General features: G+C 46.6%; 1 protein-coding gene across 4 annotated transcripts in view; it reads left to right on the top strand.

The window, feature by feature from the left end:
• Positions 1-15273, top strand: part of NDRG4 (NDRG family member 4) — an 87582-nt gene that overhangs the window by 20339 nt on the left and 51970 nt on the right. For 3 of the 4 annotated variants that reach the window (XM_038753563.1, XM_038753559.1, XM_038753560.1), the window contains exon 2: positions 9549-9640. In XM_038753563.1, coding sequence (XP_038609491.1) covers positions 9572-9640 — 69 coding nt within the window. In that variant the 5' untranslated portion in view covers positions 9549-9571. Of the gene's footprint in view, positions 1-4208; positions 4288-9548; positions 9641-15273 lie in introns of those variants that run through there. The other variant, XM_038753561.1, reaches the window with a different exon arrangement.

The raw sequence follows: 15273 nt of genomic DNA, 5'->3' as shown, positions 1-15273 counted from the left end.
TGGCCAGGATCGTGTCTGCTATTTCCATTGTACTCTTCCAGGTGTTAATACAGTGGTCGGCATACAGGTGTGCAGAACGCTTTCAGTTGTTTTGAAGCTAAATGGACCTGGCCACGGTTAGGTTTTTGGATGAAAACCTAGAGGACTTCCCCAACGAGGCCCTTATTTTCTCTTCTCTCACTCCCTTCTGTGTCACCCTTTCACATGTATTTCCACCCTTCAATCTCCCTTCTCTCAGCCCCACAGCACTTATGTACGTATCCACAATTTATAATATTGTCTTTTTCCCCCTCTAGACTCTAAGCTCATTGTCGGCAGGGAGCATGTCTTCCAATTCTGTTATATCATAGTCCTCCAAGCACTTAGTACAGTGCTCGGCACACAGTAAGCGCTCAATAAATGCCACTGAATGATTGACGGATGGAAGATCGTATAGAAACTGCTGGTGCTTTTTCGGGAACTGGATCGTTTGCGATTCTCTTCAGTTTATGTTCCTGTTGACTAGTTCCTCTAAAGGAGCTTAATCAATCAATCGTTTTTATTGAGCGCTTACTGTGTGCAGAGCACTGTACTAAGTGCTTGGGAAGTACAAGTTGGCAACATATACAGTCCCTACCCAACAGTGGGCTCACAGTCTAGAAGGGGGAGACAGAGAACAAAACCAAACATATTAACAAAATAAAATAAATAGAATAGATATGTACAAGTAAAATAAATAACTAGAGTAATAAATATGTACAAACATATATACAGGTGCTGTGGGAAAGGGAAGGAGGTAAAATGGGGGGATGGAGAGGGGGATGAGGGGGAGAGGAAGGAAGGGGCTGAAGGAGAAGGAGCTTAAGGAGACGAGGAAGCAGTTTATCCTCTAGCCTTTAAGCTCATTGTGGGCAGGGAACATTTCCACCAATTCTGTTATGTTGTACTCCTTCAAGCGCTTAGTATAGTGCTCTGCACACAGTAAGCGCTCAATAAATACAATTGAATGAATGATAAATGCCACCGGATCAAATGGGGTTTAGAAGGTAAACTTGTACTCTGCTCTTGGTTTTGACACTGGTGTGGTATGACCCTGGGCAAATCCTTTGCCTCCTCTGCTTTCTCAGTTCAGTAGCCTACCTGTAAAATGAGGTTAATACCATATTCCGAATTCACAAAATGGGGATGAGCAGTCCAGAGAATATCTTTAAAGCACTTGGGGCTCCTCAAGAAAGGATGGAAGGTAAAAATACAAGCTGGTGTTTTTTGTTTCTGAGCTTTCTGCAGCACTGTGTCAACAGTAAATTGAAAGCATCAAAGCGATTTTTATCTTAATGGTTGATCAGCACACATGGTTTACCCTTTGATTTATAGAGAATGGCTGATTTTTTTTTGGTCTGGTTATCAAATCTAGAGACTGCCGTCCAGTATGCCCCCAGAGAAGCATCACTGAGGCTAACCAGGACCCAGGAAAAGAAAAAGAGACATGTACGGTTTCCAGGTTTGTTCTCCATTCAGTAGACACTGAAAGGAGAAGCAGCACCAGGGATAGAGCACGGGCCTGAGAGTTGGAAATTTCCGGCTCCGCCACTTGTCTACTGTGTGACCATAGACAAGTCATTTAACTTTTCTGGACCTCAGTTACTTCCTCTATTTAAAAAAAAAATGGTGATTAAAACTGTGAGTCCTCGTATGGGTCACAAACTGTGTCCACCCTCATTTCCTTGTATCTACCCCAGAGCTTAGAACAGTGCCTAAAAGTGCTTAACAAATACCATTTTTTGAAAAAAGGAACACAAATCTTGCTAAACCAGTAGAGAAGCAGTTTGGCCTAGTGGAAACAGACCTGGCCTTGGGGGCCAGATGACGTGGGCTCTCATCTGAGCTCCGCTTCTTACCTGCTGTGTATCTTTGGGAAAATCACTTAACTTCTCTGTGCCTCAGTCCCCTCATCTGTAAATTGAGGATTAAATTCCTGTTCTTCCTCCCCCTTAGACTGTGAACCCCAAGTGGAACAGAGACAGGAATCTGTGGCTGAGCACCCAACAAACGTCACAATTGTAGGTGAGAGGACCCTAGAGTAGGCGCAAACAAACAAATATGCTGTTGTGTTTGCTGCTAACATGCTCATGTCTCCCTTAAAAAAAATTCCTGCCTTTGATTCCACAGCTCCTCACTGTACCTCGTTCTCTCCTGTCGCACCGTCGACCCTCGGCCCACGTCCTTCCCCTGGCCTGGAATTCCCTCCCTCCGCACATCCGCCAAGCTAGCTCCCTTCCTCCCTTCAAAGCCCTACTGAGAGCTCACCTCCTCCAGGAGGCCTTCCCAGACTGAGCCCCCTTCTTCCTCTCCTCCTCCCCATCCTTCCCCCCCCCCCCACAGCACCTGCATATATATGTTTGTACAGATTTATTACTCTATTTTACTTCTACATATTTACTATTCTATTTATTTTGTTAATGATGTGCATATAGCATTAATTCTATTTGTTCTGCCGACTTTGACACCTGTCTACGTGTTTTGTTTTGTTGTCTGTCTCCCCGTTCTAGACTGTGAGCCCACTGTTGGGTAAGGACCGTCTCTATTAGTTGCCAACTTGTAGCTCCCAAGCGCTTAGTGCAGTGCTCTGCACACAGTAAGCGCTAAATAAATACAAATGGGCTCACAATCCCGGCTCTGCCACTTGTCTTCTGTGACCATGGGCCGGTCACTTCTCTAGACCTCAGTTCCCTCATCTGCAAAAAAGAGATTAAGACTGTGAGCCCCTTGTGGGACATGGACTGTGTCCAACGTAATTATCCTGTATCCACCCCAGCGGTTAGTACAGGGCCTGGCACATAGTAAGTGCTTAAGAAATACCATAAAAAAGACAAAAAAAAAAACAACAAAAAGAATCAACCAAACGGGGAGTCCTGAACAGTTAAAAGCTGGGAAAGGAGATGATCTTCCTTCTGGCGCCCCCTACAGGAAGGTTGGAGGATTAAAGCTTTCATGTTAATGATAATGGCATTTATTATTATTAATAATAATAATAATAATGGCTTTTGTTAAGCGCTTACTATGTGCCAAGCACTGTTCTAAGCGCCGGGGAGGTGACAAGGTGATCAGTTTGCCCCCCGGGGGGCTCCCAGTCTTCACCCCCATTTTACAGATGAGGTTACTGAGGCCCAGAGAAGTGAAGTGACTTGCCCAAAGTCACACAGCTGAGAAGTGGAGGAGCCGGGATTTGAACCCATGACCTCTGGCTCTACAGTCCATGCTCATTCCACTGAGCCACGCCGTCTTGGCTGTTTTGTGATAAATACCTAGCCGACAGGCTGGACCCTTCATGCCGAGATGGGAGAAGCAGTGTGGCTCAGTGGGAAGAGCCCGGGCTTTGGAGTCAGAGGTCATGGGTTCAAATCCCGGCTCCGCCAATTGTCAGCTGTGTGACTTTGGGCAAGTCACTTAACTTCTCTGTGCCTCAGTTACCTCATCTGTAAAATGGGGATTATGACTGTGAGCCCCCCATGGGACAATTTGATCTCCTTGTAACCTCCCCAGCGCTTAGAACAGTGCTTTGCACATAGTAAGCGCTTAATAATTGCTATCATTATTATTATGATGATGATGATGGTATTTAAGCACTTACTATGTGCCAAGCACTGTTCTAAGCACTGGGTGGGGGGAATACAAGGTAATCAGGTTGTCCCACATGGGGCTCACAGTCTTCATTCCCATTTTACAGATGAGGGAAGTGAGGAGCAGTGAAGTGACTTGCCAAAAGTCACACTGCTGACAAGTGGGGGAGCCAGGATTAGAACCCACGACCTCTGACTCCAAAGCCCGTGTTCTTGCTACTGGGACATCCCAGATCAGCCTGCTATTTCAGGCCTCAGGTGGATGCACTCATCTGTTTCCATGGAGACCGGGAACTTTGGTCATCTTCTTCTACAGGGGCATCTAGTGCTTTGGCATCTGCCAACTTTGAACCTTACATTTTATCCAGCGGCCCAGGCTAGGGAGAGCCTGCAGCCTGGACTAAGGGAGAAGAAAGTCTCTCTCGAGGGCTGGTTAAGAGCATCCAAAATGAAGGTGTCTGCCCCCGCCATTCTTGCAGGGGTGGGGAGGAGAGGAAGTCGGATTCCACAGAGTGTGGCAGTTGGGGGGCTCCGACTCCGCTAATAACGCTGTGTGGTCAGACCGGTTGACGGCCGTTTAGGAGTAGGGGGGAGTACTGGTCAGACTAGGCCCAGCTCGGGTTTTCTATCCTTAGATCTGGGTGAAGCGCAGTAGAAAGGCGGTCTGTGCCAACAGGACCTTCGGCAGGTAGGTTTTTCCCACTGGTAGGTAGGCGTCCGGTTATGACCAGAAGCAGCCCTTGCTCAGGTGCGGCTCAGTTTCCACCCCGAAACGTCAAGCTACCGATCCCTCAGTTCTCCGGGGGGAGTCCCAGCGGCAGAATCGGGGGATGTTTTTCCAGCACCGGGAGCCTGCCTCCGTACAGCGTGAATTGGGGTCGGAAGAAACCATTGTGCCCGTGGCGGATCACCGAGTTCTCCGTTGTAAATTTTCCGTCACTCCCAGGTCCTGTGAGAACACAACCCGTGTTTCATAGGAGAATAGGGATGTAAGGTTTGCCAGTGCTGTGGATAGCAGCGGGCCCTCTCCTTTTTATGTTATTAAGCCCTTTACCAGGCTCTCTACTAAGTTCTCAGGCCCAAGCGAATCATGTTGGACACAGTCCGTGCCCCGCATGAGGCTTACAGTCTTAATTCTCATTTTACAGGTGAGGTAACTGAGGCACAGAGCCACATGAGGCTTACAGTCTTAATTCTCATTTTACAGGTGAGGTAACTGAGGCACAGAGAAGTTAAGTAACTTGCCAAGGTCACCCAGCAGACAGGTGGTGGAGCCGGCATTAGAACCCAGGTCATTCTGACCCCGAGGCCCGTACTCTATCAGGTCATGCTGCTTCTTTGAGGAAAATTTATCCTCTGTTGTGGCTCTCCCAAGGCGAAGGTGCTACTTCTGGTAATTCATCCTCTCTCTGACTTTTCTAGTAGTAATCAGCAGCTTCCTTGAACAGTAGGAGTGTATTTCTTTCCCCCTTCCTGGCATTGTCATACAAGTTAAGCAATGGAGTTGGGGATATAACATTTCTCATTTACTTCTTTGAGGTGAGTCGATATTCTTGCTGTTTTATAGACGAAGTGACTCTTCGGGACCATTTGGCAAATGAGTGGTGTAGTCTTGAAATAGAAAGACTACTGGGGAAGCGGCCTGGCTTAGTGGAAAGAGCACGGGCTTGGGAGTCAGAGGACATGGGTTCTAATCCCGGCTCCGCCACTTGTCCGCTGTGTGACCTTGGGCAAGCCGCTTAACTTCTCTGTGCCTCGGTTACTTTATCTGTACAATGGGGATTACAACTGTGAGCCCCACGTGGAACAACCTGATTACTACCCCAGCACTTAGAACAGTGCTCAGCACATAGTAAGTGCTTAACAAATACCACGATAGTAATAATAACAATAAAGACTCCCCACTCCCCCAGTCTGGCCAGCTTCATTTAATAATAATAATAATAATGATGGCATTTATTAAGCGCTTACTATGTGCAAAGCACTGTTAATTTCCAGGTGGTTACAAAATAAAGGGAGAGGTCTCCTTCCCTGGCAGTCCGGGTTAACACATCTTAAGAGAAGCAGTGTGGCCTAATGGAAAGTGCATGGTGTGGGACTTGGGTTTTAATCCCAGCTTTGCCACTTCCTGCTGTGGGCTCTTAGTCAAGTCACTTAACTGCTCTGGGCTCTGTAAAATGGGAATTAAATCCTACTCCCTCCAGCTTAGACTGGGAGCCCCTTGTGGGACAGGGACTGTGTCCAACCTGATTCTATCTACCCCAATGCTTAGTTCAGTTCCTGGCAGTGTTAGTATGTGCTTAATAAGAACCATTTTTTAAAAAAAGAAGTCTAATCCCTTGCTGGCTGAAACTAGACTTGTGATAGTCATAACATCTGTTTTATATTCTAATTTACTGTCAAATTGCTTTTTGAATCCCTAGATGGAGGAAGTATCGTGAAGCAGAGTGGTCTAGTGGAAAAGAGAGGGGGCCTGGGTTCTAATCTCGGGTCTGCCAACTGCTTGCTGTGTGACCTTGGGCAAGTCACTTAACCTCTCTGTGCCTCAGTTTCTTCAACTGTAAAATGGGATTAAACCCTACTTCTACTTATACTGCGAGCCCCGTGTGGGACAGGGACTGTGTCCACCCTGCTAACCTTGTATCTACACTAGCATTTAGAACAGTAGTTGACATACAGTAAGTACTTAACAAATACTAGGGCCACCATCCAGAATGCCAAACCCACCCTAAGCAGAAAATACCTTCATACTGGAACTGAAATTAATGACTTTATGCCCGTTGCAGTCATTTCAATCCTCTGTGGGAGATGGAAAGCATGGTCCTACCCTTTGGATGTCCCTGTCATCAGCTATTGTCTTCCCATCTGTCCCAGAGCGGCCCACTCCGACTCTTTTATAGTAACCTCCTCCTGGGAGATGCTCTACGGATAGATACGTAGTAGAAGAGGAGTAGGCACCGCTGAATTGTCAAGGCATCCGAGTTGGTTGGAAAGAGAAGCCAGGTAGCAAAGTCCTCAAGAAGACAGGCGGCCTTCAAAGGAGAGATGTGACTCTTTTTGTCAAGGGTTTCCCCTCTGCTCTACTGTGCGCACATGTGAATCCCCTCTGCTCTAATGCATGCCCTCGCAAGCATGTGTGGTGGCTTCTCCTAAAGCCACATGTCAAAAGTGGTGGAGGGGAAACGGTTTTCTAAAAATATGTCCCATCTACATTGTGTTATCCGGTCTCTAAGGAAACCACGAGGGAACAGAGAGAGCTTGGCCAGACCCCTAGGATGAAACAGAGGCAACTGTTCCCAGGGGCAACTCACTAGGCTGATAGGTCTTGGACTTCGTTCCCTCCTTGACTTCTAGCCTGATGAGAGTCCTAGAGTGTGAGCCCACTGTTGGGTAGGGACCGTCTCTATATGTTGCCAACTTGTACTTCCCAAGCGCTTAGTACAGTGCTCTGCACACAGTAAGTGCTAGTAAGTGCTCAATAAATACGATTGAATGAATGAGAACAGTAGCCATCGGGGAAGCTTGGGAGAAGAGTAGACACTGACTGAGGGAACCAGGGAGTTCGACTTTCTCAAATGCCGACTTAACTGAGCCCCAATCAAGAGCCATAGTGTTTCTAGATGCCTGACCTTACCTTATGGAAAACTTAGTTTGTGTTCCAGACTTTTTTTCGAAAAGTTTCCTCCCAATCAATTGGTGGTATTTATTGAGCACTTACTCTGTGCAGAGCACTGTACAAGCACTTGGGAAAGTACCGAATAATAGAAATAGTAGACACGCGTTCTCTCTCCTCTGTTAAGGCGCCCATGCTACTACAGCGTTTATTGTATTCTTTGTTGGGTTTTACCCTACCCAATTCGCAAGAGACGTTTACCACACCTGCTCCACCATGCCTCTATCCAGAGTGGCCAGTGGCACTGGAGAGAAAAAGCGTCTGGAAGAGGAGGGGTTGGGCCATTTACCCTCTCCCCCGACCACCCTGTAGCATCGAAGCGGAGAAACCATGGCACCATGTGTCCTAATCCTAATTCTTTCAAGCCATCACTGGCTTTCCAGCGTGCCTGTCCCTTTCGCTCTTGAGTCACTAACAGGGATTAGCGCTGCCAACCCTAGAACAATAGACAAACCCCGAAGTCTCAGAAGGAAACATAATGAAAAAAACATTTGTCTCTCTTCCACACTCCCTCCAGTCCTCTCCCCTGCTCCCTCCCCTCCGCTTTGTCCAAACTCAAGTCTCACCCTGAGAAAAAGGTTTCTGTCGCTTTTGTGGCTCTCTGATTATCTTTGGTCTGGACTGCTCACTCGGCTGGATTGACCTGTCAGCTCAGAGTTTCTCTCCTCCCGGCTTTTTTCAGTGTTAGGGATTGTTGCATAGAAACAGGGAACTCTGTTGCTGGGGGAGGAGGCTGAAGTCGGAGGGCAACGGGTCCAAGTCTTAATGTGATGAAAAGCAGCAAAGGGGACGGGTTCGTCCTCCTGGGAAAACGAGAACTCTTGGAATTGGCCCAGACCTAGGAGAGAATTGGGAAGAGCTTGGCGAAGTGTGAAAGAGGCAGTGTGTTCTCACTCTTCTGAAAAGGAAGGGGGCAGGGAGAAGGCCCAACAGAGGCAGAGGATGTCATCCCATTGGAGTCGGGGGGGTCAGGGCTGGCAGGGCCATGTGTATTTCCTATATTGTACCCCCAGAGCCAACTTTTCTTTTCATAAATTCTTGTTGCCTCTGCCCTCAGTGAGGCAACCATTTAGTTTCTTGCCAAGTTGGGCCTGCCTCACTCACAGTGATAGGTGGCTGCCTCAGTACTGGATGCCTACTCACACCGGCCAAAACTCTAAGGGAATACTGCCATCTGGCCTACAGCATTGACTTCGTCCCATCTCAAACCCAAACAGGTCTCACCATGGTCAGCAGTCAACAATACTTATCGTGCTCCCGTTGTGCACAGAGCACAACCAGACTAAATGCATCGTCCTTGCCCTCAGAAGCATTTACAGCCTGGGAACAAATGAACCCATACAGCACCCAGATGCCTTGGATGGAGATGTTGGGTCTTTACGCAAGTTGTGTGACATTGGCTGGATCTCCACAGCCCAACAAAGATTTTCCTTCTTCACAATCCATTCTTGAAGGACATAGCTCTTTGGAAGTGAAAGAACTGCTCCTCTCCAGGAGATTGAGAAATGTCTCCCTTTTTTTATGGTATTAGATAGTGCTTACTATGTGCCAGGCACTGTACTAAGCGCTGGGGTAGATGCAAGCTAATCAGGTTGGACACAGTCCATAGTCCACATGAGGCTCACAGTCTTAATCCCCATTTTACAGATGAGGTAACTGAGGTGCAGAGAAGTGAAGTGATTTGCCCAAAGTCACACAGCAGACAAGTGGCAGAGCAGGGATTAGAACCCAGATCCCTCTGACTCCCAGGCTTGTGAGCTATTCACTAGGCTACGCTTCTCCTCTCCCAATAATGCTGCTAGATCCTACATCCCGACTTGAACTTCCTCTCTCCCCAATATGCCATCCTGTAGCCTCTTCTGGCCCTGAGCTCCACCCCGTCACACACCGCAACAAATCCTTCAATCCCTTGGAGCCCCAGAACTTCTTAGCGGGAAACGCAAATGTCAAGCCTCAGATAATCCGCTACTTCCCGGATTTGTGTTTCCGATGCCTAGGAGGTGGTGAGTTCGGGTGTGTCTGGACCCTGAAGGGGTGGGGACTGCGGGGGAGACTACCGTCTTTTCTCTAGGTACAGCAGGCTTCCAGTCCCGGCTCTGGTGCACGATTGGGGTCTCATATTGTTTTTCTGGCCCTGACGGGAAAGATGAGGTGGTAAAACACCACTGAAGTGCAGGGCCTGCCCATATGCCAATAAAAGCAAGGCGGCTCTCTCTCTGTGTCTGTCCCTCTGCCTCTCCCTCCACATTCCTGAAACCCAGTGTTCCCATCTCCAGGACTGCTGCTGCAGGAGGTGACTATGGCGGGGCTGCACGAGCTGCGGTTCACCGAGGAGAAACCCCTACTCCGCGGCCAGGACACCGAGTTGGTGAGTGGGGTTCTTCCCCGGGCAGAGCCGAAGGCCACGGGGACCACTTCCCCCGCCATCCCGGCCCCCAATTTCACTCTCCTGGCTCCAGCCTGGTTCCTGAGCAGTCGTGGGGACATCTTGTGGCGAGAGGAACGATCCCAATTTCCTCCTCCCAGGTTCAACACAAGTGTGTCGCCGTGGGGGCGGACAGATTATTTACCATCTTGGGGGCGAGAGGGAACCAGAAATGCTAGGGAAGAACAAAATAGGGTGCTGCTGCAGACAAGATGTTCCCATGGAGATCAAGACCTTCTAATTTTGGGCTCCACTTTGAGGGGAGGGACACCCTCCGAAAACCCTTTCCTTTCCCGCTCGCTTCCCCAAAGGGTAAAATGGAGCGAAGCACAACAGTCCAAGGCTTTCACGAGGCCTTCCTTGGTCCGGTTGATGCTCAGTAGCCTGTTGGGTCAGACGAGTGGCTCCAAGCCCAGCTGAAATTCAGATCCTGAAATCTTGGCTGATTCTCTGCTGGATTTCGTTCTGGTCCCAAAAGGGGTGGATTGGGTCCATCTCTGTATCCCTCCGAACCACCTTAACAAAGCCACTCTCCAGAATCAGGAGTCTCGGTTACAGGTGTCTGAGGCTAGAGGCCGGTTTGCCACCCTGGGGGTGAGGAGGGAGGGAGAGAACAGAAGGGACACTGCCCTCAGATCCCCTATCCCCTCCAGTCACCTCGGTTTTGAGCAAGGAAGAGGGATGTCCAAGTCTCCACAAGACGCAAGGGGCAGGATGTTGCAGTCTCTTCTCCTGACAGGGCCTTCCTTAAGCGGAGTCGAGGGGGAGGTCCAGTTTAAAATAGAATTTGTTTTAGAACCCAAGAGAGCGAGACTGTCCATATTAATTGGCCAGGAAGATCCACGGAAAGGGGAGAGAGCCAGTGGCCTGGAGATTGGCAGTCTGACAAAATTGCTGCCAACTCTGCAGGTCAGGAAATGAAGATTCAGAAAGTGAAAAAGGCAGCGTGACCTCTTAGAAGGTGCCTGGGAATCAGGAGACCCGGTTTCTAGTCCCAGCGCTGCCGAGGGAAGTTCGTGTGACCTTCAGCAAGACATTCAACCTCTCTGTGCCTCAGTTTAAATCAATCCAGGGAGCAAGCAATTAATCAGTGTAGTTGTTGAGTGTTTACCAAGTACTAAATGGTTGGGAGAATACAGTGGAGTTGGTAAATATGACCCTTGCCTTCAAGGAGCTCATAATCTAGTTTGGGAGGCAGACATTAAAATAGATTACAACTAGGAGAAGCACCATAGTAGAAGTCCATATATGAGTATATGTCCGTAAGGGAGGTGGGGGTGGAGTTACTATCAAAATTCTTACTATGGACCCAAATGACAAGGTGACAGAAGGGAGGGAAAGCGGGGTGGGGAGATGGATGAAAAGGTAGTCGGGGAAGGCTTCCTGAAGAGATGTGATTTTTAGTAGGGTTTTGAAGATGGGGAGAGTGGTGGTCTGTCAGATATGAAAGAGGAGACTGTTCCTGACAGGAGGGAGGACTTGAGCAAAGGGTTGTGGCATAAGAGACAAGATCAAGGCCCAGTAAATAGGTTGGTGTTTCCTAATCTGTAGAATGGAGATAGGATTCTCGCTGTTCCCTCCAGGAGAGATTGTGGGCCCCTTAATTGGACAGAGACAGTGACATCTAATTATCTTGTGCTTACCCCCACTCTTGGCAAATAGTATTTAATAACTATCATGATAATTATTCTTAATGGGGAAGTGATGTTGGGCATTGAAGCCCTTTATTTCCCCTATCTTCCCTCCCCTCTGTGAGCCCATTGTTGGGTAGGGATTGTCTCTCTGTGGCCAAATTGTACTTTTCAAGTGCTTAGTACAGTGCTCTGTATACACTATGTGCTCAATAAATGCGATTGAATGAATGAATGGTCTTCCTTCCCTTATGTGGAAGGTATTGTCCCCTGCCACCTAAAACCACAGTGTGACTTTTGACTCACAGTTCTCGAATCCCGGTACACCTTCGCTTAAATGTAGCCTTTTTAACATTTTTTCTGGAGCTCATATTTCCTTTTGTCTATTATTCAAGCTCCACTTTACTTGCTCACAACTCCCCAAGCCATATACGCACTCAAGTACTCTACATAGCTTATGAGCTCTATTACTTCCTCCTTTCTGCAATTTATTTTAGTGTCTTTGCTCTACGGGCAAAGAGGGCAGGGATCACATCTACTGATTTTAGGTACCAATCAAAACTATCCTTTCCGGCATTGAATTCTCTCCTTTTGGTATTTTAGCTCCCTGGCTTGGCTTTGTAGCCTTTTATATTCTGTGCCTTCCTAATTTGTTCTTCCTTTTTCCCTTTTAAAGTTTCTGCTGACCCCCGTCCCCAAGAACCCAAATGAGGTAGAGGAAAACTGTGTTGTTTTTTTCCTGACTCTTCCACCTCACCCTCCTAATTAAAATTGTAACAGAGCATTTCTCTAGAGTCTATAAAATAATAATAATATAATAATCATGCATGTAAGTGTTTAGTATGGCACAAGCACATTAATAATAATAATGGCATTTATTAAGTGCTTACTATGTGTAAAGCACTGTTCTAAGCGCTGGGGAGGTTACAAGGTGATCAGGTTATTCCACGGGGGGATCACAGTCTTAATCCCCATTTTACAGATGAGGTAACTGAGGCAAAGAGAAGTAAAGTGACTTGCCCAAAGTCACACAGCTGACAAGTGGCGGAGCCGGGATTTGATCCCACGACCCCTGACTCCAAAGCCCAGGCTCTTTCCACTGAGCCACGCTGCTTCCCAAATACCGTCATTATTATTATTAATAAGGTTGAACACACAGTCCCTGTCCCACGAGACTCATGAGTCTAAGTGAAGGGGAGAATAGGCGTTGAATCCCCATTTTACAGTAGAGGAAAATGAGGCACAGAAGTTTAATGACTTGCCCAAGGTCACACAGTGGGCAAGTGATGGAGATGTGATTAGAACGCAGGTCCTCTGACCCCCAGGCTTGTGCTCTTTCCACTAAGGCACGCTGCTCTCTCCCAGCGCAGGTCTGGGTTCCAAATTTTCAGCCCTCCAAGTCTGGGAATGAATATACCCAGCTACCTCTTAATCCCAGAAACTTTATCATTCTCATTATTAATAACTATATCACCAGAAATATCATGCATTCCTATGGATGGTTATAAAAGCAAACCAGAATAAAAGCCTTTTGGATGAGGTGGACTCTTTTCAATCAGTTGTATTTGAGTGCTTACTGTGTGCAGAGCACTGTATTATGCACTTGGGAGAGTCTATAACAAACATTCCCTGCCCATACAGTCTAGAGAATGTCTTAAAAGGATATTCTCCATATTTCCCATTTTTCTCCTTGTCGTCATCCTTCTTATCAAAGCTTTGTCCCTTACTTTCAAGAGCCCCCCACTTGCATTCCTTCCATCTTTTTTCTTCTCGTTCACTAATGTAATTGCTCTGCTTGTACTGCCAATAGACTTGAAGTTAATGATCCACATCTTCAGACATGTTCAAATACCTGGTGTCATGTTCAGTGCTAGCTCACTGTGGCCAGGGAACATGTTGTATGGTGTTCTGCACACAGTAAGCGCTCAATAAATACCATTGATGATGATAACACAGTCTCTTCCTCATATGCCTGTATTATATTGTCCTTAATTCTGCTGCATATTTTCTTCCTGGGGGTTTCTATTGCCAACACAAACATTAGAGGGCCGGGTGGACATCTTTGTCTTACACCTATTCCTTACAAACTATTCTTTCAGTTTTGCGATGCCAGTATTTTGTGTATAGAGTCCTGACATCTCACAAACTTTAGTCCTACACTAGCATTAGTTTAAATGAAAAGCAGTCCCTTGTCCTGGAAAAACCTTCTCCTAATCCAGACTCGCTAGCTCACCCTACAAATGCCTTAGTCCAGTACCTTCGTCTGTTTCTCTTAAAGTAATTGAAAAGACCTTATTCTTCCTATTATTGTACAGTTTGTGACTTCTTGCATCATTCTGGCACAGTTTGTCTTTTGTATCAAAATTTTGTCATCATTATCCGATAGTGTTAACTGCCTCTTTTTCTTCATGTCTTCCCTCTAACCCCTTCTTAAAATAGGCAGTAGTCAAGTACAGTGCTCTGCACACAGTAAGTGCTCAATAAATACGATTAAATGAATGTTAGTTTTCCTCTCTCCAAACTTGAGTTACAGTGCTGCCCAAAACATACCATCCATGAATTATTCATACAAGTCAGTGATGAATCAGTCTGTTCCAGGAGAATTCCCTTTCCTCAGAGGTTTGTTATGCTTCCAACCTCTAGGGCAGCTAATTTTGCCTTTAAGTTTTCATCTTCCATCGGTTAAAGTTTTTGGCGAACCCCAAAGTCTCCAATATTCTTTTACTTAACGTTTTCCCTGAATAAATGAATGGAAAAAAAAATGTTTCCCCCTTTTCTTTTGATCTGGTTAGCACTTTAAAAAAAAAAAGGCACCATGACAAACTTCCTTTCCCTTTATTTGTTGGATCATTAAAATATCTACAGGTAAAGTATGATTTCAGGTCCTCCATTCTTGTATTACTTTAATTTTCTTTATATAACCTTCTTTTGAATGCCTTATTTGAGTAGTTCTCAGCCTCCGTTTCTCCTATCAGTATGTTCATGAGAAGAAGCGTGGCTCAGTGGAAAGAGCACAGGCTTGGGAGTCAGAGGTCATGGGTTATAATCCCGGCTCTGTCACTTGTAAGCTGTGTGACTTTGGCCAAGTCACTTAACTTCTCTGTGCCTCAGTTAACTCATCTGTAAAATGGGGATTAAGACTGTGAGCCCCATCTGGGACAAACTAATTACCTCTCCCCCCCCCCCCCCCCGCAGTGCTTAGAACAGTGTTTGGCACACAGTAAGCGCTTAACAAATACTGTCATTATTGTAGGTGTCTCCTCGGTTCCATCCATGCTTTGTTTCTATTCCCTTAATTATTTTGTTCCTGCTCCTTAGTGTGTGTGTGTGTGTGTGTGTGTGTGTGTGTACACACACATAGACATGCACACCATTATGTTCCCAACCCACACAAGCTAGGACAAATTGTGAAGAGGAGTCAGTGTAAGGAAGGATTATGAGACTCCAGTATCTAATCCCTTCCTCGATGAACAAATTAAGGCAGATGTGTTGTGAGTGCCCAGTTCATCTTTAGAAATCTCCCTGTTTCCGGATTAAAATTTGGGGCTGTTCAAGTCCCCTGCCTAAAAACACGTTTCGTGTATTTCAGTAACTTAGTCGGCCGACCTGACATTGCAGAGTCTCTGTAGTCACGCACCTTGGGGTTTCCGGCAACCATTTTACTTCTGAATAAATTGTCTTTAACCTTGACCTGCTTAATATTTCCATATTGTTTCAAAACGCTGAACCAGAAAAAAATGACCCGGATTCAAGTCAAATTCCTCTCCCTTTTAAAATCCAGGGAGTTGGGATAGAAAAGTAACACATCACTCCATTTGCCTTTCCTGACACCTCTGTTATTTGTCACTTTGTTCCTGTCTCTGTTAAGTCACCTCCCTTAGTGACAGAGGCATTGGCCAGTTTCATAGGACTTTTGCCCAAGATTATTTTCATGGGACTTGTCAT

The sequence above is a fragment of the Tachyglossus aculeatus genome, chromosome 11 (assembly GCF_015852505.1).
Source record: "Tachyglossus aculeatus isolate mTacAcu1 chromosome 11, mTacAcu1.pri, whole genome shotgun sequence".
Lineage (NCBI taxonomy): Eukaryota > Metazoa > Chordata > Mammalia > Monotremata > Tachyglossidae > Tachyglossus > Tachyglossus aculeatus.
This window is presented reverse-complemented; position numbering and strand designations above follow the sequence as displayed.